This window comes from Amblyomma mixtum, chromosome 9 (genome assembly GCF_055824585.1).
Source record: "Amblyomma mixtum isolate Tamu chromosome 9, ASM5582458v1, whole genome shotgun sequence".
NCBI lineage: Eukaryota > Metazoa > Arthropoda > Arachnida > Ixodida > Ixodidae > Amblyomma > Amblyomma mixtum.
Genome location: NC_143020.1, coordinates 118,309,465 through 118,334,844, shown reverse-complemented (window position 1 = coordinate 118,334,844; position 25,380 = coordinate 118,309,465). Strand labels below are relative to the sequence as shown.

Genomic DNA, 25,380 nt, shown 5'->3' with positions numbered 1-25,380 from the left:
ACGTACCCGTTATGTCCGTATCTGTCGTTTACTAATCACATTTATGTGAATTTGTTTTTACCATCCAACTGCTCCGTGCGATAGCGCTTCTTGCTGACAGTTGGGCTGTTCATACACTTATTAAGCTATAACTATTCTGAATGCAACGATTTTCCTGAGCTAGCAAAATTAATTCATGCGTTTATAGTTTATTTCCCGCTTCATCCTTTTATGAAGATTCGTTTAGCGTGGCAGCTGTACTTAAGCTGTGCTCATGTAATGTTACAATTGTGAACTTTCGTAAGAAAAAGCCCAAGTGCGAAAGTTCTATGTGTTTTTTGATGGCTGCGACACCATTCTTTCCTTGACGCAACGCTTTAGACTAGCGCGTTGACTTTTCATATCCCTTCGAAACGATATACGCTGACACTTGTATCCTTCCGCAGATCCATGATTCTGAGCCGGCGACCCAACGACGATGACAGCCATGACGGCTTCACAAAGTGGCCTTTTATGACCACGCACACTTGGGGAGAAAACCCTCGAGGCCGGTGGACGCTAGAAGCGCACATCGACCGCGGAAGCGACCCCAAGGACTCCAGGTCTGACGGCGGCGAGGCCCGGGGCTTCCTCAAGGAGTGGACGCTCATGATCCACGGCACCCGGGACCCTCCCTACGTCGACCTGCCGGCGCATGACCACAACTCAAAACTGGCCATCGTCAAGAAGGCGCACGAGTCAACGCGTCGGGGCGCCGCGGCCGCCCACAGAGGGTCCAGACCCTGAGGGAGGGCCTGGTCCCTCTGAGACCAAACCCGGACGACCTCCGACGTAAACCGCGACGGCGACGACCATATATGACCAGACGCGCGGCATACAACGGGCAAGGAACCGGAAAAAACCACGGCTTACCGGGCGGGAGCCTCTACGGCTATGCTGAGGTTACAGAGCTCAAATTTGCTGGCCGCAGTCAGCCAGTAAGCGCACCGAAAGCCCATGGTCACTCTCTGATCTTGAACTATGTATACCCTTCCGGGCAGGCGTTTTGTACCCAGTCGAATCACGCTAATAGGAAGTTATGAAAGAACCGGGATTCTTTCTACAATGATTCATTGCCTCGATAATCCAGCCGTGATATATGGCGCTCAAAACGTGCTTCGAGCCATCGTGCAAGCGCAGAACCTTCAGTAAGTTTTCTGCGCGTGCGCACGTGAGCGCAAGGCGTATTGGACTACGACCGCAATCGTTTCCCGCTACAACCTCGTGTCGAGTGTCTTTTCCTTTTGCACACCTGAAGCTCACGAGAACGTTTCAAGCGCTGCTGTACGCCCATTAACGATAGCCAAAAACTCTTGCGACGCTGTTCAGTGTACCAGGCCAGTTTGCAAAGGACGTACAGCCCCCGTCAAAAGTATACAGCCCAAGGGGTTTGCTTCTAAGCTGTTTAACGGAACTTCCTAATGTGTCTAACAGTCCAAAGCTTGGGGGAATTAAGGACGTATAGCCATTCTTCTTTCGAGAGATTACGGTTGCTGAGGATGCATAACGAAGCAGACTGTAGGCCTCACAATCAAACCCCTTGGGCTGTATACTTTTGACGGGGGTTGTACCCGAGTTAGGAGCGGCTCGCTGCCACGGGCAGAGTTCGTATGACCTGTGCTAGTACACTCAGAACTATACAATGCAATGACCTCGGCTGGTTTATCTGAATCATAGCGGACTGAATGGTCTGCGTCCTTGCGCTCTATGGAACGACTCCTGCAGGGAATTCGCCCTGTAACATATACGGGGCACAGAGGGGAACAATACTGCACAGCTGACAAGCGTTGCGCTGCGGTGCGGATAAAGCGAAATATGTCAGCAGCAGCTGGAATAGCGGTTTGGTGTTCTTGTATGTGTGGTCGGCACGCAGGTGTCTCCTCATCACTCGCAAGCGTTGCCCCTGAGCTGAATATGTACGGTCAGATATCGCGTTCTTCGCACCGCAGGGCACATTCGTTAATTCTGGATATGACTGAGCCCGTCTGCGGCAATTGACTCTAAAAAACTTTCGAGAGCGCTATGCGTGTAGAGCACAGAACCTCATGAGCTGTTCTGCTGCGAGTCATGATGCCGTTGCCGAGTCTGTGGAAGCTTGATAAGGAAACGTTATACTCACCATACACTCTGTGACCTTCTGTGCCCCTTCCATCCCGTTCAAAGACATACCTCGCCAAATGTGTGGCCCTCAGTTCAACGCAATTCTGGCTAGCGCTGTTGGGCTTTGCGGCCAACGAACCTGAGCTCTGTAGCCGGGACATCGAAACCCTCTCTGTTACTGCAAGCGGGCCGTTCCCGTCGCACGTTCGCGAACATAAACCCTCTGTTCTGTCTTCCCAAGAGTGTAGCACCCCTTGTTCCGAGCGCTGTACAGATCATCGGTGTCCTGCCTCCCACACTGATCGATGGTCGGGAGCCAGGCGGCGAGTTCTTTGCGTTGTAAAAGCTTGCACTTATTTAACTGTCGGAGAGTGGAAACGAACGGGGGGAGGTGCCATGATCTGGATAGCAGCAGTTTCAAGGATGTATTATGTTCTCATCGTTACCAGTGTTACGCTACTCAGTCTGTTGTAAGGCCTATTCTTGTCATCACGGATGCGGAAAAGCTGTGCTATTGTCCTTCTCTCTGCCTATGGCAGTGTTTGCAGTAAAGTTGTACGAGCGTCAGCGGACATTAAACACGCCTAAAGCGGTGTATGCAGAAAAATAACAAAAGGAGAATACAGCGCCGCAATCAATATTAGGGTTTCACTAGGCCCTGTCGCAAGACATAGTTGGCGCAAGTTGCAATGCGCACCTGTACTTCCCTGAAGCGCTTTCAGAAGGCTCGAGGTTCTTTAATGTCCACTGATGATCGCACAGCTTTACTAGATTATGAATGCCTCTGGAAGGTATGCTAGTTATTTTATGACGTCTTAGTGCGTATTCCAAATGTCGTTTTACCTGGCCGCTCTGTATGTGCGGTCGTTAACATTTTAATTACTTATGGTGATTTTCTTTTTTATATGCTCAAGCTGGTCATCTAGAGTTCCTTTTTTGGCACCTAGAGTTGTTGACCTTCACCGTTCTTCGGGCTCCTAAAGAAAACACTTTGGAACTTGGAGTGCTGTGCTTTGTTGAGAAGACGGAACTGTACCTACCCCTCACCTTTGTGGTCAGATTCTTCGGGTCGGCCAATCCGTCACAAGTCTGTCGAATACGCGGCTGCTCGTATTCTGTACGCCCCTATTCACTCGCTGTTACCGTTGTGTCTGACGCCCGTCTCGCCAAGGCGCGAGCGTGCGTTGTGCCTGAAAGCAAACTACTGTCAGGCCGGAAGTACCTCCGAAAGCATAAAGAACAAAATACATATGTTTGCATCCACAAAAAGAGGAACTGACATCTTCTTTGAAGTTCAGTTTTCTTATTTTCTGCCTTCGGGATGTTCCGATGCACGAAGATGCTTTGAGCGCGCCGATTCTTCTCCGGGTGTCTTCACGCTTCGGATGCCGCGATATATTCTTATGTCATCGAAGGGATGTGTTATAAACTACCAGATTCAGTAAAGAAAAAGGCACGTTCAGGGACAGACAAGTTTATAACGAAGTGTTCAGAGTTCAAGTATGTTCCTCTACTATGAGTTAGCATATCGCGTCTTTGATGTCGACGAGATGATGGAGTCATATGATGACTACGCACTGTGATGCATGGGGGGTAAGATTGTACCATGCTTTATCTACCTTAAGTAAGCAAACATGTTAGATGCTCACATGACGAGCGAAATCAAAAATTGTGCGGGTGCGCTTTTGAACTGAATCCAAGGCACTTTCGATAATACTCTCCAGATTCGATGTAAAATCCAACTTAACCAGTCGCTGTTATGAAGCAATGAACAGCATTTTTGCTGCAGTTCAGAGTTGTTTAGTGATGTTTGGAGGACTAGAATAAAAAAAAGGGGGGGGGGGGGAGGGTATTAATCATTACATTTTGTTTAATAAAACTTTCTTCCTGGGATGGGGGTGGGGAACCGGATGGGGATTCAGAGGGAAAGGAAGGAATGTTAGAACTTTAAGTAAGGATGGGGAGTCGGAGAGAGAGAGGGAGTTTTGCGGGAGGTCAGAACTTTAATGGCGGTGTTTACCTCGACCAAAAACCAGAAAAAGAGGTTTAGAACGCCTTGTTTAAGACGCCTGCGATTTCGTTTTCCGACTGCGTCTCGTTCCCTTTGCTCCAAGCAGGAAGACTGTGGGTGCTTGGGACGTTACCTGAAGGGGTAAATTAAAAATTATGCCACTCTCAATTCATACTGGACTACAGTTGTACAGAGTTTTGCTTACAATTGTATTTTCTGCGATATGAAATTGAGCACTCGAATACTGCTTTTCAAGCTACATCTTTGTCTATAATGCGTTTTTCTAAAGGTATTGACGCAGAATATAATTATAGATGCTGTCCTGGCCGCTGAAAGGTTTGATAGTGCTTTGTTACTTATCGTCCACTGAAACTACGCCACTCAAGAACGACGCAACTACAGTTACTTGCTGCATGTCTAAAACTAGAAGCGCTGAAGAAAGAAAGTAGTTTGTTCAGTACCGGCCAGCGATGCTCAAATGCCATGGTGAAGCTCAGAGATAGTGTTTCCTCATTCAGCAAAGGAACAGTCATATCGCGAAGAAGTTAAGATATTACATTTCAATCAAACATGGCCAAGAGTGAATCAATCTGATGTATGCAGATCTCTACAAGCTTAAATATAAGACTGGTGCTGGTGTATCAGATACGGGGTGATGTCAGTCTTTTATCATAAAACCAGAGTAATGTCAGGTTGCTGAAAGCAGGCGAATAGAATGGTGTCATTGTGAGCACATGTTAAATTACTACGCACAATAAAAGCCATTTCGTTTCTCTACCGCTATGTACACACTTTTTAGAAACGGGTCTTCAACAGCCCTGTGGAATCGTCACATATTTTCCTTTTAGAACTTTACACGTAGTGCAGGCTTATCTCACCCGTGAACAATAGAATCCCCCAATAAATATTACAACTTATAGCACTACTACCTTGTGCTGGTCTGGAATTACATTACCTCTTTTGTCACTTCCCCTTTTCGCTAGAAAGCCTCTGAAAGACAGAAATCAAAACAACATATCGGACACAGACATTGGCTTGATCGGTTCAAGTTTCAACAATTCCCTCCCCCGCATCTTCCACGAGCGGCGTCCTCTGCATTTCAACACGCGCTAAAAAAAAACAGCGAAAGAAAAAAAAGAGTAAAAGCAAACGAAGAGTGTTGCGTGTCGCGGACATACGCTCGATGTAGTCTTCGCAAACCAAACCGGACGCACATGTGCGCATGCGCGAACCTTCAGCGGTTGCTGTCTCGTAACGCGACACGCATTCTGTCGGCTGCATTTCGCTAGCCAGTGAACGGCCAAAGCATGTACTCACGAAATGCAATGTGTCTCCCGTTACAGGAACTCCACAGTCGCGGCACCGCTTAGTTTTACTGTTTGTTTTGTTTTTTATCTTTCTTTCTTGTGTTAAGTATTAGTACTAACCTTATTCCGCAAAGTTGGCAGACGTAGACAAAACTTAATGGTGTGAGGACAGATGCCGGAAGCAGGTACCTCCCTGCTTCACAGAAAACGTGCACGGATGGGAGAGCTAGGCCGGGCATCGTTCAATCAGGGGCTGAGTTCGCAAAGGCACCGACCAATCAGCAAGCCGCACCCCGTTCAAACGAGTTCTCGAACGCGACCTCTCATTGGGTGATTCGGGCCTTATACCTTCAGTCAGTACTGCACCGTTTTACGGAGACGCAGCATAGGGGTAGCGACGGACGTCGGCAGACTGATCCGTCGGCCTCCCACGCTCGGTTTGCATGCATTTCTCTGTCCGCTTGTATCATTTTCCCCGCCGTGTATTATAATACCGCGTGCTTCGCACTGACGCCCGCAATTTTACACGACAGTTCCGAGCTTCCCACGTGTATGACGTCGTGTCGCTGTGACGCTTACTGCGAGCGCGGCGGCAATCCGACAGAGCAAAACCCCGCCGCCGTATGAGCTTTTTGCACGACCGCTTTCTATTGCCTTATGCGCCGGCGCACCCGCTCCAGGCACATGAAGAGCTCCCCGCTCAGGTCCTTATCCCAATCGGCACTGGAACTCCTTTGGATGTCCTACGGACATCCTCAACGTCCGCGAGACGTTCCGCTCACGTCCTTATCCCAATCGGCACTGGAACTCGTTTGAACTTCCTGCGGACATCCTCAATGTCCGCGAGATATCCTGAAACGTCCGCAAGACATCCATGGGAGTTTTAATGCCCGTTGGGATGCCCCAACTAAACTACTGGCACATTGTTAAACGAACGCTCACACTTACCCAACTAAACTACTGGCAGATTGTTAAACGAACGCTCACACTTACCATGTAATATAATGTAATGCAAGGGCACCCTGTCAATGCAATGGCGTCCTATCAATTTCGTTTATGGTCCTTTATAGATCAGTTTTTTTTGTTTTTCCTGTTTCTATAAGCGCAGATTATTAGAATGCGGCGTAATATTGGAAAGGTTTTTACTGACGCTATCAATTATTAATGGGTTTATAATTGATTTATTTTGATATTCTGTGACGTCAGAAAGATGCAGTTCGGCAGTGTGTCTAATGGACTCTATTGTAACTCTGGATTCAACTCGAACCCGAGAAAAATAGACCTGTTACAGCAGTGCAACGTCATTTGTTGCGTTATCTTCGCCGCAAATGACGATGAGACCTCACGGTAGCATTAATCAAGGTTGTCTGGCAATTAACAACTGCCTTATGTGTCAGTATGTGACACTTAAGACGAGACAGAAGCCATTATGTGTGTTTACGCCTCTCAGTTTCAAAAAACATAAACGAGCGCTAAAGATTAGGCCAGCATTCACGCATATTTAAACTTACAGGCAGAATGTCAGGGTGAATGTAAAATCCCGAAGAATCGTTTCAGATCTTGGCCAGAGCAAGGTCTCTTCTTGGCGCCCAAAGTGGGAACACGTCACATGACCGCACGCTATCTCATACGTCAGCTTCGCTCCCCGGCTTTTCGCTACATAGAGGGCTCTGCTTTCTTCCTTCGATGTCACGTAGCCTGCATTGTGTAGTGACGAGTGGACCAAGCGCGAGTCTTCACCGCTAGTCAGGTTAACGCTAATCAAGAGTAGTAATCGTTAACTAGTAGCAGACGCCAGACTGCTACCGACATTTATGTTTGCTATAGTACAGCCTCTTGTTCGTGCCCTTCCTGAGTGAAACGACGGCGCGCAGAGCTTCTCTGAAAAGTATGCGAAAAGAAAAAAAAAGTGTTCTGCAAATGTGATTTCAGACTGACTGACAGGACAGAAAAGTGAGAAATATATATTTATGTCCCTACACCCTATAACGTGCCCTCCATGCCAGCAGTGAAGAAAGCCACCTTTATAAATATGGTCCATAGACTTTCTATTGACTCCGTATAAATTTTATTTCCTTCCTGTAGATGTTTCCTTTTGTTTATTCATAGTTTATAGGCAAAAGTCTACTTCAAGGTGTATGACCATAAGCCTATATATTGTCTATAGACTGTCTATGCGATTTGCATTTTCTATAGACAAATCTGTTGGATCTGTCTATAGAAAGTCTATGGGCTTTATTGACAAAAAGTCTATCGAGAGTCTATAGACCGTCTGAAGAAGTTTTTGTAAAGGCAGATCATATCTTCTTCCCAGGCCCAGAGTGCGACCACATCCTATTAGCTCTATAGCTTTCCTAAAGTAAAACAAAATAAATCAAAAAATCCTAACACTCACTTATTCCGTGTATAAGACCACGTCATCGTCTAACTTTTCGCGGTTGCTTTTTTTTCTCTTACCTGGATGCTGTACTATAACGCTATATGGAGCACGAACTCTAGAGTAGTCTTGATCCCTGTATGTGTTGAACTCGGCTGTACAAAGATCGCCCCCTTCGGCGTCGATGTTTCCAATGTGTGGAACCCTACCGCGATCCTAGAAATGTCTCTGACTTGCTCGCCAGCGAGCTAGCAATCTTCTGCATCTACTTCAGACTTGTGACTGTGGCTTATTCCGCTTTTTTTATCAAAGAATGCGTGGAATGTGTTTATCTAAATACTTAATCTAAGTGTTCGGATTTGCCCCCAGGTCCTCACTATAGCAACACACATCCGACTGACAACTCTCTTATGTTCGCCGCAGCTAACTACTGAAGATGAAGATACGTGTTATGGGCGATGCATTAAACTATACTCGTTAGTGTAATAAGCCTTGTGCTCAAATAAATTATAAAATGTTAATACTGTGAGAAATTTTTACAGAAGCGGTAATTCCTTGAGGAGGTAGTGTTCTTTTAATGCTTGCGACCGTGTTTTGCAATATATTACAGCTTTTCTTTTTCTTACTTAGTACGAATAAATCTGCGATATTTTCCGCTGAGGCGAACGCTGATATGCATATATTCACTGTTTATACTCCGCACTTTGTACATGTAGAAACTTGGCTGTTGATACTTTATAAACACAAATATAGTGGGGCTAAAGTAAATATTTGATCGCACCAGACTGCTCTTGACTCACTAACGCTTCTCTATTCAGACTACGTTAAGGCACCGTGACAAAATGCTGCCATCTAACGTGATTTGCCTGCGGCTTGTCTTTTATTGACCTAGCAAAGTTTGTCCTCTTAGAGCGCTAGTTACTGACTTAAGAATTGATTCTAATTTTCTTTTAGCTTTTATTTGAAACAAAGCTTCGAGGACGTTGTTCTAGCATTTTAGGCGACGCAAAAATGGATGTGAATATTGAGTTATAAGTTGTAATTTTCCTTCAGTTAGAAAACGTACACATGGCACTCCATGCGTCGGATTTAAATTTCCCTGCAGGTTATGTCTTTCGAAAATTTCCGGAAAATCACCCGGTGAAGTTGTACGAGAAAAAAAAAGATACTCTCTAAGCTCTCATACAAATCAAACAAAAACAATTTAGTATGACTTTTTTTGTTGCTTAGCGATCTTGGCTCTTCGTGGAGACCCCACAACACTAGACTTACTCTTTTCCTCGTCATAGCTGCGGTCGTTAAACTGCGCGCACGCAATTCCCGCACTTTTTATGTATTATATCGGCTATTAACACCACTTCTTATCTCTATTACAGGCAAACTAGCATCTTGTGTATGTCTCAAAAAATCGCACCTTAATCCGAGCGTATCTTTTTTCGCAAGGGCAGACTGACGCGAGCGGACTTGAATTATCAACTCACCCAGATTTACGAGTTCCATGTAAAGATACACACGATTTGCAAGCGGTCAACCTGCGAGACTACCTGTGCTCTATCTTATCAAAACATCGCAACAGCGTTCTGGAGGCTAGAGCTTGTACCAGCTACTCAGGTGCCAAATTCACAATCGTGGTTCCACTGATAACCTGTTCGTGTATTGCTGGCACTCACAAGCCAGCGCAAGATTAGATATCCAAGGCGCTCTCTAAAACTGAATCCTTTTTCTGCAAGTGAATGACTTTGGGGAGTAGGTGCTTGGTTAGCTGACTCCGGTTCCAGTTTCTGTAACGCTTCGTGGTTCTAGTGAAGCAGAATACGCTCACACAACGGCTGTGAGGACGAAAATTCGGCACGAATGTGAGCTCTCGTGCTCAGTGCGAATGACTGTCTCTTTTCTTTTTCCGCGAATGAACCCGATCGAACACGGCGGCGAAATTTCGCTTTGTCTCCGCTGCCCCCAGTTCGACGTCCTGCGTCGAACCTTTAGAAGCAAAGTTCGGGAACAGAAAACTCCGGGAGCAGAGCCCCCTGTGTAAGTTTAAACTGTGTTGCAAGAGTCTCTATACACGAAACACGAGAAACGGAGTTTAAAAAAAAATAACGAACACACGTGTCACGCGTTATCATGCTGTTGTAAGATATATTGTTGGCCTGTATAATAAATTCTATTGTACCTCTGTGCGCTTACTACATTCGTGTGAGTGCCGTTGCGTCCGCAGACGACCGGCATCCTATGGCACCAAGTGACCATGTGGCAACAGTCGTCGAGGGAGTCTGCCGGGTTTCACATTTTTAGAGCGAGAGTTCTGCTCCTCGGAGTACAACTTCCGATTTCGATACGGATGAGACAATGACCTACAATGCCTCACAAGGTCAAACCGAACTTAACTGCGCGGTGGTATGGTCTAAGCTATGGTAGTGTGACAACGTGATCCTATAACTATGACCATTGGGTACCTGACTTTGACCTTGGCCTTGACAGTTGATTTGAGACAATGGGAACCACATCGACAATGACCTTCAATGCCTCACATGGTCAAGCCGGACTTAACTGCGTCGTGGTACGGCCCAAACTATGGTAGTGTGAACACGTGGTCATATGACTATGACCATTTGGTGATTGACCTTGACCTAAGGCTTCGACCTTGGAATTTGAATTGAGACAGTGGGCACCACATCGGCAATGACATTCAAAGCCTCCCAAGGTCAATCAAGCTTAACTGCGTGGTGTCATGGCCCAAGGTATAATATGATCACGTAATCATATGACTATGACCGCTTGATACCTGACGTTGGCCTATGACCTTGACCTTGACATTTGATTTGAGATAGTGGGCACCACATTGACAATGCCCTTCAATGCATCACAAAGTCAAAGCGAACTTAACTGCGTGGTGGTATGGCCCAAGCTACGGTAGTGTGACCACGTGATCATATGACTATGACCATTGGTACCTGACCTTGACCCTTGACACTTCATTTCAGACAGTGGAGGTTCAAACCACATTGAACCCCAGCCATTTTTTTCCTGTGGTTCGTCACACCTGTCGCGCTGTATGCGTTTGGTTAAGGACACATAATAACTGAGTTCTATTAAATATGGAGCAAAAGATCCATGATATTAGAAGAAAATCTATTACAGAACCAAGCATTCAGGGCAGATATTATTGCGCCGGCGAAGACCCGTTCATTCATTCATTCATTGCATTTATTGTGGTATTTGTGTGCGCTTACTTTGCAAAGATGAGCCTGCGAGAAAGTTCCTCTGCTGTCGTACGCAGAGGACAGTAAAGAACTAAACTGGGCATCTTTTACCACGAACACAAACGCGGCAAACACGCATAGAGTGGGAAACATCACTACTTCCTCTTTTTTGTAGTTTTCTCCCTAGCTTGTATGAAAACACACGACAGGTGCTACCAAATGCTATTTGAGGATTCCCTCTCGTCATGCTTCAGACCTTTTGCTTATTTCATATCAGAGAACCTTGGCCAAAAGTTGTTATGGCACAAGGTGTTATAGGGTCTGCACAAAGTGAGGTCAAATACCCATTTTCCATGCATTTCACCTCAAAGGAGCCCAGCATCACGTACCGGGCGGCATTGGGGATCGAACCTCGCCCTCCAAGCATGTGGAGCTGATGATCAAATCACCGCGCCACCTCTGCGGTAGAAAGAGAAGTGTCCTACTCAACCAGGGCGGTTCGTCACCGAAACGAAAACGGGCTACAGGGGGAAATTATGTCGCTAAACCACCACTTCAGTTGTTCGTAACGGCAGAAGACTGCCTAACTTGCCTAACTAACCATGACGAAGTAGTTGAAACTTTTGTTTAGTTCCGTTTTTTTGTGCAACTCATCCCACGCACCACTTCGGGAGAATTTCGCGCTGCAACCTCTGCGGTACGGGTCCTACGCCGCAGCAGTTGTGGGGTAGTCTAGTTGGATTCCCCCATTGCTGAAAAATCAAAACCACGAATGGTTGAGCAAAGCAGGTTTTTCTGTCATGCAGCAAGTGACTGCTAGCTATCTTTATAATTCTGTTATCCAGATCGTTTCACTTTTATTATTAAATGGAGATAAGCACTCTCTTTGGAGAGTCACAAACAAGTGCGCTCACGTACATAGACGAAACCTGATTCGGATTTGGACGTGCAAGTTTATTTAGGCCTGAATTCAGGCATGATAACCAGATACAGTAACATGAATTTTCACAGAAAGTAGTTCTAAGCCGTGATTGTAACGCACTCTGAGTAATGTCCATGTGGAGCAACTTTCACGGCATGGCAGTCGTCAAAAAAAGAAAGAAACACTGACAGGCTGACTCATATCTTGGAAGCTTGCGCTATCCGTATTTCCGGTGGAGAGTGTGTCAGCCGGCCTTCAGTAGCGCTTTCAAATAGGTGACATTCCTGTGAACGGCTTCCAGTAGATAAAGAAGTCACCAGACTGTCGTTGTTTCTACACAAATGTGCCAGATTTTCGAGTTAGACACCAGTTAGTTAAGAACCGCAGTCTTGTATTCTCGCCAGCCTGCTTCGTCGTTGTTTATTTTTTCTTAGCAAAACTCTCAATGGATGGTCCGCAGGCCGTCTGTAAGCTGTGGGTAGACTGCCTGAAGAAATTTTTATACGGATTCCCTGCTGCAGGATACCTAAGCTTGCACCAACTACCTTAGTTTTCCAGATTACTGGATGCTTTAAAAGCCGTCACAGGGCACACATCTGCGCACACATGTACACATAGACACATGTGTGCACATAAGTGCACATATATGTTCGTATATTTAACGTACCTGGAGCACATGCTTACCAGTAGCTATGCCTGACATGCAACTGAATCGTCTATTAGGCGAGCCAAGCTCAAACGTTCTTTATAATGAGCTGAGGCGCACAGGACTAGTCCCCAACCTCCATACACCACATATGACTGCGTAAAAATTTATCCCGTACACTTGTGAACGAGATGTTCATTAGATTAGCTGCACTTATTCATCGAGAGTCTCCTTTAAGCCTATCTCACTCTCTACGCATTAAAGAATAAAAAAGGGAGTAAAGTCGTCCTCTAGCTGACACTCTTTCATAAAAGTGAAAGCGCTGGAGAACAGCTTACTCCTTTTTATTTATTTATTTTTTTATTTTTTTATTTTATTTACAATACTGCCAGTCCCATCAGGGACCATAGCAGGTTGGCGAAAAATGACAAAAATGACAAACATGATAAAAATTTGAGCAGTGCACTCTGGAATTCAAAAAAAAAGTGAATACAAATCAAACACAGGTGAACAGAAAGGAACAAGCAAAATAAAAGAAAAGGTAAACATTAGCAAGGAAAAAGAAAAATACATGTCTAGGAGTCGGGTGGAGCATTGCCATAAGGAATTCAATTAGAGCACATGGGAACACAGCAGCGGAAAAAAAAGAGACACTCCCATATAGCCGTATTCTTGTTTAGAACGCTGTAGAAAAAGGTACGACAACAGCATCTGCGCACGATGAGAGACCAAACTAAACAAGACGCCACGGATGCGATTACGAGTGCTTTTAGTGCCAATTCCGGAAACGGTGACAGCACAGAGCTTTTGCTGCTAATGGCAGGTGGCTTCCGGGTGCATTCGGTACACGCCTTTCCGAAGTAGCCTAATGCAGGTTCGTCAAATGGAACGGCAGCAGGAACAGTCGCTGGCAGAAAGTTGCTCATCGAACCGTTTCTGCAAACGAGCGTCGTCGTGGGCATATTTAGGCCGTTCCAAAAATAGGCTAGCCCTAGCTCTATAGCCTAGTTTTACTTCACGGGAAAAAACAATAGCGATGCCAACGTCATAAATCGATCTGTCATACACGTGCAAACAAGTGCGCGCAATCACTTTATCACGAGACAAAGACGCACAAATGACGCTCTCTCGAGTGTATAACAGGCGTATAATTACATTGTGAATGATGACGGAGCGTAGGAGTTTTTTTGTTTTTGTTTTTTTTTTCAGGGAGCTTGACAAAGAAAGGTTCAGAAATAAAGAGGTTGTTTTTACTCCTGTAAACGATCTCTGCTACCGGTCGACCTGCCACGCGTAGACCGACCCATATGTGCAGTTTTTATTTGTTCACTCAGAAAAAGTTTTGCACTTACAATAAACGGGGGGCGCGAGTACTGCCGGGACTACGGGGGAGTCGCCTGTGTCTTGGCCACTCCCCCGTAGTGGGTATGTGCCATTCTACTCGAGGCCAACCAACCAACCAACACACCGCATCGACTGCCCAGGGAAGCATCTGTATTCTGTCGAGGCTATCCTCTTCCTCGTCTCTTCTGCTTCTTCCTCGCCTTCCTGTTCTTCCAAACGATAGCCTGGGTATGCTAACGTACTGCCTACGCGGCCAAGCATGTAGCCGCGTTTGCATGAATGCGACAGAAGTCGACTTCAGACCACTTTTTGAGGGAAAGAGGTTTTGAGAAGGAAAGGCTTGACTTGTCCTCTACACTCTTCCTCGACGTCTTTGCACTTTCCCTCAAAAAGTTTACTAGAGTCAACTTCTGTGGCATTCATGTAAACGCGGCTAGTGGTGTACAGTATGCGTCCTACTTAAAGGGAACACGGAAATGCGTGACACCCGCGGTTAGGCACAGCACGGTGGCCACGCATTGCCGTGTTCCCTCTAAGTATGACGCCTACTGTACGTGACCATGTATGCCGGTGTGTGATCTTAAAAGCATTTCTGGCATTTAGTTTCATCCAAGGGCGCTTGAACTTGGACTCTTTCATGCTGGTGAGATATGCAGTGCAAATCGTTAAGTACATGTGTGAAAATAGGGCGTATACAAACCCTAGACTATGCATTTGTGTAATAAAAGAGAGTTGAATTATGTGCCTATAGATACGGTACATTAAATCTAAAGACCAGCAAGGGAAGAGGACGGGGCGCGTGACCTACCGCTTGCGTCACGAGCCTGTATCTCAGTCAAAACGTAAGCTGAGGCAACGCAGACCACTGCTTTGCTCGGTCAAGCCATGTACTACAAGCGCCGCACGGAACAGAAACATGAGATCAAGACTGCTGTCGCTCTCGATGCCGAGTGGTAACCCACTTTATCGCCCGTCAGGCCTTGCATTCTTTGTTTCTTTTTTATTGTTCTGTTTTGCTTTCCTGTCCGAGAGAGCGGCTATTTTCATCCGCTAAGCGTATGCGAGCGCATATCTCCGGCGGTAAATCGAAGAGCAGAGTCGTCTTTTTCCGACGCTATCTGATCGGCGCGTAGTCGCTGCGCTCTCTGAGAGCCGGCGGACCTTTGAGAGCCGGACCAACGGGGCAAGTTTTTACGACCGGCCCGGCCTTGAACTGCGGACGCGTCGGCGCGAACACGTAGTCTCACATATTGCCCCCCACGGGCGTCGCAGCGATATCCGTAGAAGTTAAGCGGACTCGCGTAATAGCAGTCATCGGCCAGAAATGGCCAAACATCATTTTCGAGACGGCTTAAAAGGAGTTAAATGTAATATCGAGAATTTTCTCACGAAAATTACAAATTATCATAAATTTTAATTATGGCTAATTGACTACGATTTACTGACACTACTCGTTTACGCAGTCTTTGGATAGCAGTCAGGAGCTTCTTTTTTCTGGAACAAAAAAGCACGCAATTTTTAATATTTTTTACAACAAATTTATTTTTTAATTACCCACGCACAAAGACATGAGCCAGACAAATCCACCATTTTATATTGAAGGGAAGTCCCCGCATGAAAAAGCAAGCTATGAATGTGTAAAAATATGCCACAAGTTGGACTCTTTTCATCAATAATCGCAGTAGGATGGAGCGGGTTTTAGACTTGGGGGTCTGAAGACGCTGATTGTTTTTCGTACAGTCCTGTGTCTCCGATCTCTGATCTTAAATCTGGTTACTGAATGTGACGAAACGATCCCCCAAATAACTCAACTCCACATGTCTGTGAGATAAGCAGTCACCTGCTGTAGGACCTGAAGTTCATCGCCTCTCCGCTCAACTGTGATCATTCGATAAAGGCCTAACTTCCTACATATTTTTATATTTGCATAATTAGCTCATCTTCATCGGCAGAAGACGAACGACGGTCATGTCGATCAATAATCGACTAATCACATTACTTGTCGACTGGCACGCTGGCCAATCACAATCTGCCAAAAGTTGGCAGCCTGTCTGAATCATAACATCGTAACTGGCCCCTGCACCGGTCAGTCATTCTGGCCAAGGAAACTAGAGCTAAGGCACTGGTCAGGAAGGGAGCAGTTTTGCATCCGGAGGCGGACAGGCAACTCGATGAAACTAGCTCCTGCCCAGAAATTTTGGACAAGCGCCTTTTTTTTTTAAAGGAATTTGTTTATGAACCAAATTTTGCCGCATACCGTAACACTGGGATATAACCATCAATATATCTGCAGATCCCTCCTCAGAACGCTAGTAGTTCGCAGCTGTTTATTGTCATAGACTCATCTCATAGGTTTTCTGTAGAAGTCTTAACTACTAGGCGGGAGCACAGGAGGAACTTTAAAAGCAAGATTTTTCAACGCATTGGAAGGTTAATAAACCATTCCCGCCAATATGTTCATTAGAGTATATTACAGTATTTCACAGTGACCTCACTTTTAAAATTGATGTCCAAGAGATCTGGACGCTGTCCAACTGCGCTCAGATAAGAGTAAAATTATATAGATGGAAGTATTGAGACGTCGAATAATTCACAGTCCACGGTCCACGATTTGCTTTTAGCCTGCCCGGTCAAGTTGAGAAATCTCAACAGAAAAATCGTATATTGCGCTGACCGGCTGTCGCTTGTTTCCTGTTAGTTATTTCTTCATCATTATTGAGTCTATCATAGTCGATAACAGGCAGCCTACAAGTTCCAAAAATCCGTCAACAAGCAGCCACGCAGTTTCTCGAAACAAGCCATATTAACATCCACAGTAGGGTGGTGCAATTAAGGAACTACAGCTCTTAATGCGACACCAAAATGGTACACCTTCTGAATGTTTGCGAAAAAGGCCTAGCTTACAGTTTAAGCGTTTTTTTTTTTTTTTAGGAAATGGTCTAGTCCTCCGAGCTTTCTGACGTATCAAAGAATTTCACTGGGGCCAACTACATTGCGTCGAAGAAATTGCCTTAATATCTTTGTGCCACGATCCTCTTTCTGCCGCACCTCATAACGGGCAAACAGTTTTGTTGGGGTTGCAAAACAATAACAAAAAACATGTTGCTTGTCACCTTTGCACATCATATGACCACCTTTTTCAAGCTTCTCTAAGTTTAGTTCTTTGAATAACTTCCTGGCTTCTGTTTTTGGTCTCGTAGGCTTTATCACGGATCGCATAAAATTATCCTCAATCGTGGCCGTCGCCTTGCCATTGAAGATGTGCAGCAAACTTTCCTTCCTCCTTCGACTGAAGTACTGTCAGTCCTTCAGCTAGTCGACAACAGGGAACAACGTGTCCTAGCTGTGTTTTTCCTTCCTTCGGCTGAGCTGTTTGGCTAAGCATAAGACGGTCAGCACAGTTTAAAAGACGTCCTGCTTTTTTACTGAGTCATGGTCCCTTCCTTTTGAGTTACTGCGCAGGCAGAGACTCCGAAGAGGGGGGAGGGAGGGGGCGGTAATAAAGTGTCGTGACCCGTGCCACGAAGTATAACGGGGCCAGGCAGTGTCGGTTGTCGGGCAGGCAGGAAGATGAGAGAAGCCTTCCAAAGAAAGTTGTTGATTCGGACGAACTTGTGCCTAACAAATAGAGTCTTAAGAGGCAGCGACAGTGATTGCTGTACTCGATGCTCGTCGGGGATCAGAAAGAAAGGCCTTTCCTGACCGAGCTCAATTTAAAGACGTCTGGGAACTTTCTAGATGACGTCCCGGCATCCTCGAGAGCGCTCTCGATCGTTGCGCCTGTCCACGATCCTATGACCGCACCTAGCTAGAGTGGCAAGCAGAAAGTGATAAAGCCGCCGAGCGAGTGGCGATAAACTAAGAATAAAATATAAAGAAAAACATAATTGAATACTGTGGCAGTGTATCCCAGTGCCTTGTCTTGTCTTCCTCGAATAGTTTCGACTACGCGGATAGGAAGACGGCGCGCACTGCGCACGTTAGTTTCCTGGTATATGCCTGCGTGGTTTCAATGGGTCCTGTCTACAAGTGAAACATGGTTAAAGATTGCAGCGCAAAAAGACAAGGACAAACGAAGAAGTGGACAGGACTGGCGCTGCACAGTTCAGGCACAGAAGCTGTGTGCAGCAAACCCGAAGTTGTCTGACCAGTACTGTAGATGTGCCAGTGTTTTGGCATGGTCGATAAGCTTCCTGGGAATTGGTGAACAGCGAGTAAGTAGGTTCGTGGTCTGCAACTATTTTACATTGTGAGCGGTTGGTGTAGTTCAGGAAGTCTAATTGGCATACCGTTCTGAAAAAAAAACCGTTAGAGACACTCTGCAAGGCATGGCACTGCACTACTTCGTGTTTTATCCGGTAACGACATCCTCACATATATACACTCAAACAGTCGCAGTTACAGCATCAGTCTTCAACATTGTTTTGTTCGTAGTCCCTGGCATCATTCCCACTGTTCATGCGCATAACATTCCCCCGTATCGCTAGTTCCATGCTGCTCTAGCGCAAAGAGCTGCGTGGAAATAGATTTGTCCAGAGTAAAAACAAAAAAAACGAGTGTACCATCTTTACCAGAAGTAACAAGTCCGCCCACCTCTAGAGGCCAAAAGGTCTCGTAAAGTGAGGACAAGGGTTCTCCTTGCCTCACACAGATTTGCTGCACTATACGGAAAAGGAGGAATCCCCGTTGCATGGTTACTTACAGGCACTAAAGACGCTACATTTACAACCTTCACCAAGTCCAAAAATACCTTGTTTTGAAAGTCGTACGGCGGCATTTTCCACGACTTGGTTGAAATTTCTTTCACATTTTCTTCTCGTACATATATGCAAGACAGACAGAAATTGGCGGATTGTCCTAATATGTTTCTGGAAACTAATCTAATTAAAGTAAGAAACTTTATATATTATGTGCTAGCATATATAAACTCCGCTTGGTTATTTTAATACAAAATTTCGTTCCGTAGCCAACAAGCCAGATTTTCGCGGACCCGACTTTGCACCTGACTTTAGTGGCAACACTTTTGCGTCCACACTGAAGAGCTTACCCGCGTAACACTCCAAGTCCGAGGTCACGTGAATAGCAATAAATATCACACACATCCGTACAAGCTAAAGTATATGTTAATACATGGTCACTCGTTTTTCCATCGTGCTCATGCATAGGTCAAGACGCCTACTCTTCCGAGTGCAGCGAGCAGGTGCGGGACCCTGTCGGAACCGCGTCCTTCGTGCTTGCACCAGATGTGCTATCGGGGACAAAAGTGGTATACTCCACGCGGCGGGAGCCTGAGAAGGAGGAATAAGAGGAAAGGCAAAGAGGTTAACCGGAAGAATAATCGGTTTGCCACCCTACACGGGGGGAGGGGGGGGGGGGATAAAAAAAAATGAGAGTGAAAGAAGAGTAAGGTGGAAGCCGGAGTAAATGGAAAACTGCGGCATTTTGGCGAGCTAAAGCACGCAACATATAAACGAGCCAAGCGACATGCCTGCAGATAATAAAGGTCACCCGGGCTGTCTCGATCCCAGATGCCGCCTGTAGATGGCGTTGCAACGCAATTTTCCGTTGCTCCGGCTCCCGCCGCATGGAGTATACCACTTTTGTCCCCGATAGTACGTAGCAGTCCAACGAGGGACATATGGGAACACAGAGGAAGAGCTCTTTTTGGGAAATTCAAGCGTCCACACTGCACACGACCTGGCATAGTAGGAGGATTGGTTATCAATGTCATTCAGGTAAGTCTGGGAAAAGAAAAATATAACCTCGGTAGAATAACTTCTATGGCAGCTCCGGCAACAACAAAAAAACTGGAGGGAACACTTAAGCTCCTCCTTAAGGGTATGAAGCGATGGCGTTAATGACTTAGTGCCCATATATGCGGAATTGGTCATTCTCAACTTTACAGTCTTACGTCCCTGGGAGTCCTCATACCAGTACTGGTGCAGGGGTTCAGCGGTTAAGGGATGCGCCACTGCCCTGCGATGGCACGTACTGCCCCCCGGTGGGTCCTGTGAGACCGTGGTTGCCCTTCCCGAGCAACCTATCGCGATTAACCATTAATTTAACTGACACCTGCCAGTGTGGCTAGTTTTCTCACAATCCGGTGGGTAGACTGGGAAGACCCCAAAAGGTCACGTGACCTAGCTTGCCCGCCTAGGGTTGCTTCTTCGGGGGTAGCTGCCTGAGCCTCCCTACGCCACTCTGTTTATCGCTCACGACGCCGACAGCGCCGACACCGGTTTTTCTGCGCAGTTGCTTTAACGCAATCGCTTAAAAAAAAAGGCGGAGAAGAGGCGTGGAAATGTCGTTCTGCTAACTTGCTGCAAGATGTTAACAAGAGATAAAAACGCAAGGGGCAACGAAAAGATACCGATGGGACCACGTTGCAGCCAGTTAATCAAAAGCACCAACTAGCCCCACTTTATTTGATCGCGTCGCGTGCTTTTACGTTATAGCGTACGTATACGCCTCGTTTGGTCGAAAAGATGTCGGCGTAGTAGTAGTCGGCACCGCGAGTCGGAAATAATGGGGGCCTGCGTAAAAAAAAAATCGTATCATAGTAAATTTTGGTTCTAGTGATTCACGATTGATTGGTGTATGATAGGCGATGACGAGTAACGAAATCATTGTAATTAATGAATTAATTAAAAAATAGAAGAGGGGGTTAAAAGGTGTCAAAAAGCTCAGAATGAAAAGACAATGCTTTACGGTGATAATTAAGAAAATTTAGAGTGCGCAATTGATCAATAAGTGGAAACAATTGAAAAAATGAAAAATGCGTTCTTACACCACCACCACCTGCAGCACGCTGTCGCGTTCCACTCTTAAAGGAGAATCGTAGGCGTCCTCCAATTTTTCCACAGTCGTTGAACCCAGTGTCTCGCGGGTATACGTGCATTTTTTTCTAACCCCTTAACTGTGGGATTTTTCTTTTCTGGAAAAATGTGCAAACACGTACAGAGGGCAACGGCTCGAGAAAGTTCAAACGGTCGGCGACTATCGCTAGGTGTCGCCGCTGTCTAAAGATGCACGAGTCTGCGTCCCGAGTCCACGGAGTCCTCCCACTCCTTCGGCCGGGCGTCGTCGTTGCCCGGTAGCTCTCAGGGCACGTCTCGAGCCCTTTGTTTGCCACCGTTGGCCGCCCGGGAGAAGCGGGATCACGTTTCGCTAACGGCCTATACGCTGCATTGTGCGCCGAGGGGCGCGCAGATCGGGAGAACAAATGGCCACACGGAAGAAGCGGGTCACCCACCGCGTCGCAGCGGAGAGCGAGGGCGTTGAAAGGTCTTGGCGCCGGATGCGAGGTCGCCGTGGATTTGGTTTCTGATAGAAGCTGCGAGGGAGCGGGTGGCGAGATTGCGACGGGGAGCTCAAGCCTCACAGGGCGGCACTGTATTCCGGTGAAGATGATGATGATGTCATCAGGCTTAATGGCACATGCCCACGGTGGAGTATTGGCCAGGGTAAACAGCGGATACAAACGCACTTATGTACAAGGAGTGGAGTATATGGATAATTTTGTGACTTAGACTAGAATTTGTACAAAAAAAAACAAAAGAAAAGAAAAAGCAGTGAAAATTCTTATATAGTCGTTAATATAATCGCACACTGGTTTCAGGGCGTTTTACTCGCGCTCGTCATTTTTCTCTTCATCAAGCTGTTCCCCTACCTGTTACTTGGCACTCCTGTTGAGAGAGGAAACACTTTTCCGGGTTTCAGTTCTTTCATCAAAACTTTAAAAACCTCCTTTCTGCGACACCCGACTACGTTTCCCTTGTCTTGATAGCCACTCTTTTCTCCTTCCGTTAACTAGTTATATGATGTCCGCATTGCGTCTGAGTCTCTCTGCTCCTTGCTCCAGCTAGTTATATGCCATTAACTCCTGTTTATCTCGATACAGGCAGCCTCCTTCAGCCGTCATCTCAGCGGCATCATATCGGTGCAAAAGATGTGGAGGAAGACGAATGCGAACGGCTGCGGCGATTCCACGCGCCCTGGAGGAGCCCGAGCCCGCGTGCGCCGCCGGCCCCCGCATCTCGCAGCCGAAACAGCAGCCGCGGGGCTCCGTTCGACTAAGCCTAACCGGCCAGCAAACGCCTCGTCGCCCCACGTTTCTCTGAGCCCCGGACGAGCGCCGCCGCCACCACGCGGGCCCCGAGCAAGACACGCCCGGCCGCCGGCATGACGCCGGCGGCCGCGGCGGCAGCGGCGCGGGAGCACGACAAGAAGCTCCTCTACTTCGCCGGAGGCGCCATCATGCTGATCGCGCTGACCACGGCGTTCGCCAGCATCGCCATCATGCGCAGCGCGCTGCAGAACGTCAACAAGCACCGTCGGCCCAAGCAGGAGTACCGCCTGCAAGCGGCCGACCTCAAGCCGCTGGGACACCAGGAAGAGGCAGTACACCAAGTGTATCCGGCCCCCATTGCGCCCAAGCACGTCGCGAAGAAGGCCAACCGCAAGAAGCCTCATACCACCAAGAGGAAGCCTCGTCCCACAACCAAGAAGGTCAAGAAGACAACCCGGCGCACCACGGCCCACCGCAAGACGCCCAAGGTCGCCAAGAACGCTGGTCGCGCCAAGAAGCAGAACAAGAGGACCACGCCAAAGGCCGCAAGGCAGAAGAGCAAGGACGCCGACGACGAAGGCGCAGACGAAGAGTAAGGCCTGTCAGCTTGACCGGCGACCTGCCAGGAACAGACTGCTGTGGAACAACGGTGTTGCAGAAAAGCTGACATTACGGTGCTGAGGAAGTCGACTTGATATCCTCTTAAGCCCGCTATTTCGAAAGGATGACAGAGCTCTCAGGTTACTTGTAGTGCTCGGGCCACCACAGCTTAAATATGTGTGCCTCAGGTGTTGCAAGAATGAATGGATTCTGCAGAAAGTTTGTCTGCTTTGCCTCTGCATGTGGTACGTTCGTAGTTCACATCAATGACTCATGACCAAAGCGCAGTTAGGTATAACGCGTAGTTTGGCCTCCAGAGGCCCAGGGGGCCATCTGCACCGCGCAGATGCATTGTGAGTTGATAGGTTGGTACACCAAGGTCTCGAGCAGAAGTGGCCGGGGTGGACCCACTCAGTCATCCCCCCCCGTGTGTGCCTCTAGGGCATGCGTGACCCCTACTTGCATTGTTCTGTTCCCTTTTTCATCCCTTCCTTGACGGTACGATTCATGAGTACACTAAGTCCTCATAACCGCGTAATCGAATCACCTCGGAGCATCTGCACGCTAAATGATGCTCGAGTTTTGATTTACTCAGTTCTACAGCCGGCACCGTTTAATCATTGATTCAGAGGATTGGGCAGGATATCCCTAAAAAAATGATGGCATTGGTGAGGGTAGAGCTGTTGCTTTTTAGGTGTACAGCGGTGATAAGAACCTCACAAGCGTTTGCACGAAAGTTTTAGCGTAGCGTAATTCGCTACCTTGCGCCAAAAACCAACTGCGCCTTCTCACTTATTGAGCGCCCGCTGCTCTGGCCGCGGAAAACATAGCGCTAAGTTAACACTGCTCAAAACCGCCTTACAATTGTCTCGCCAGCACGAGCTAACTGCGTTTTTAAAGAAGTGTGGGCGCGACACCGTGAGAACTCCTAGTTTTATCGAAAAATGTGAATCCGTTCTGCCGCCTGGTGGCACTCACTCTGACACCAAACTAACTCCATTTCGCGGGAGTTAATAGCGCTGAGGCACTAAGTCATCTACAAATGAAAGTACATGGTCCTAGCGGCTGAATATTACTGCCGATTCTGCTTTCATCTGATTGGCACAACACCGAAACTCTTGCAAAAGGTGGATATCACGGAGTTTTAAAATACGCTAAGTTAGAGTGCAGTCTCTATGGTACCCATATCGGTGCAGTTCATAACTACAACAGGTGAAGTAGTAGTTGTTGTCCTCAAGAAGATAATGGCGCGTACCTACTGCGGGGGATTGGCCAAATTGCAATAGGGCAGAAAGCTGAGCTAGTTGGTATACATTCATTATGAAAAATCCAGGCGCTAACAAACAACGACCCTCTCTGTGTCCTCTGTCCCTTCTGTGTCGTTGTTAGCGCCTGGATTTTTCATAATGATTGGCCAAGACACAAGCGGCGGCAGGGTAGAAAAAGTTATTTCTTGCCAGCAATAAACACGACAGTGAAGTGAGAGTCAAATACAAGACTGAGTACCTATTAGATTGTTGTTGGTGTTGGTCTGATAAAAAAGCGTTGCGTTCAAAGGGCAAGGCATCGCGCTGAACGGGTGGTGTTCCGTGGACTCCCTGGCAGCGCTACAACGCGCTGTCGCGTTCCACTCCTAAAGGCGAAGCTTAAGCGTAATTAATTAGCAGTTAATTAGTATTCAGGCATTAATCAGTAATTAACCATTAATTAGTGATTTGTCATCACTTAGTAATTAGTAGTCAATTATATGTGACGCCACCGGTGCCACAGAAACAGCGAAGGTGGTGCGGAAAACGCTTCCGCCTCTACCCACTTTAGACAGTCAAAGTGCCCCCTGAATTTTTGTGTTATGATAGGATATAAGGAGCCTAACGGCTCCACCTGGGATACAATGACCTTAAGTACACAGCCAGTAAAAAAAATTACCGACGATGCGAAATTTGAGCGCAGCAAATAAGCTGTTTCACCTTTTCGATAGATTGAGGCAAAGAAATCGAGCAACACATGTATGCGCTTTCACAGATTTTTTTTTTTATTTTTCACACGTATTCCTTTAACAAAGACTCCACTAACAGTTCTTGACAGTCATGAAGGAAGCTTTGTGGTCGGAGAAATAGACTGATATATGTTCGACTTGGTACACCAATGCTTGATTCTCAAAGACGAGATCTATACAAGTGCCTCGCGAGGTTGTCACAGCCGTGGGACGCGTTACGAGCGAGAAGAACGGGATGTTCTCCCGCATAAGTGTTAGGAAATTGCTGTTTGTCTTTATTTCAACATTAAAGTCCCCCACTACTAACATCGGTGTGGATCGATGGACGGTTAATGCGAGTTGCAGGAAGTGCACGACGTCTTTCGTGAGTGCGGTAGGGGCAAAGTAGGCAGCTACTACCAGCAAGCCGTTGGGCAACTTTGCGGCGCACAGTTCGGCAACTTCATGTGACGTGCCAAACATTTCGACTGGTATTGCAGAGAGACCTGTGCGCAAGTAGATAGCGACTCCCGCCGCTCTGTTGTGGTCTCTGCGAGCACCACAGCAGTATAGGAAATCTATGATTTCGAGAGGCTCTTCGGGATCCATCCAGGTTTCAGCAAAGCAAAGTACAGAGGAATGGCGCAGAATGTGATCGTGGTGTACGTCCTTGGCATGTGCGGCAAGGGAGCGTACGTTAAGAATGTGGTTGTGAATGATGAATCAAGTGCTGCCAGCGAATGACGCGTCCATTGGCTGTCTGCGTGTGTTACTGATGTGTGGTTAACATGTTAAGCTTCGCCTGTAAG

The 25,380-nt window shown here is 46.9% G+C and overlaps 1 protein-coding gene across 2 annotated transcripts in view; it reads left to right on the top strand.

Annotated features, from left to right (window-relative positions):
* Positions 1 to 3,944, top strand: part of amon (prohormone processing protease amontillado) — a 175,175-nt gene extending 171,231 nt beyond the window's left edge. For both annotated transcript variants that reach the window (XM_089561657.1, XM_089561656.1), the window contains exon 13: positions 426 to 3,944. In XM_089561657.1, the coding sequence (XP_089417783.1) occupies positions 426 to 765 (340 nt within the window). In that variant the 3' untranslated portion in view covers positions 766 to 3,944. The remainder of the gene's footprint in view (positions 1 to 425) is intronic.
* The last annotated feature ends 21,436 nt before the right edge of the window (positions 3,945 to 25,380 follow it).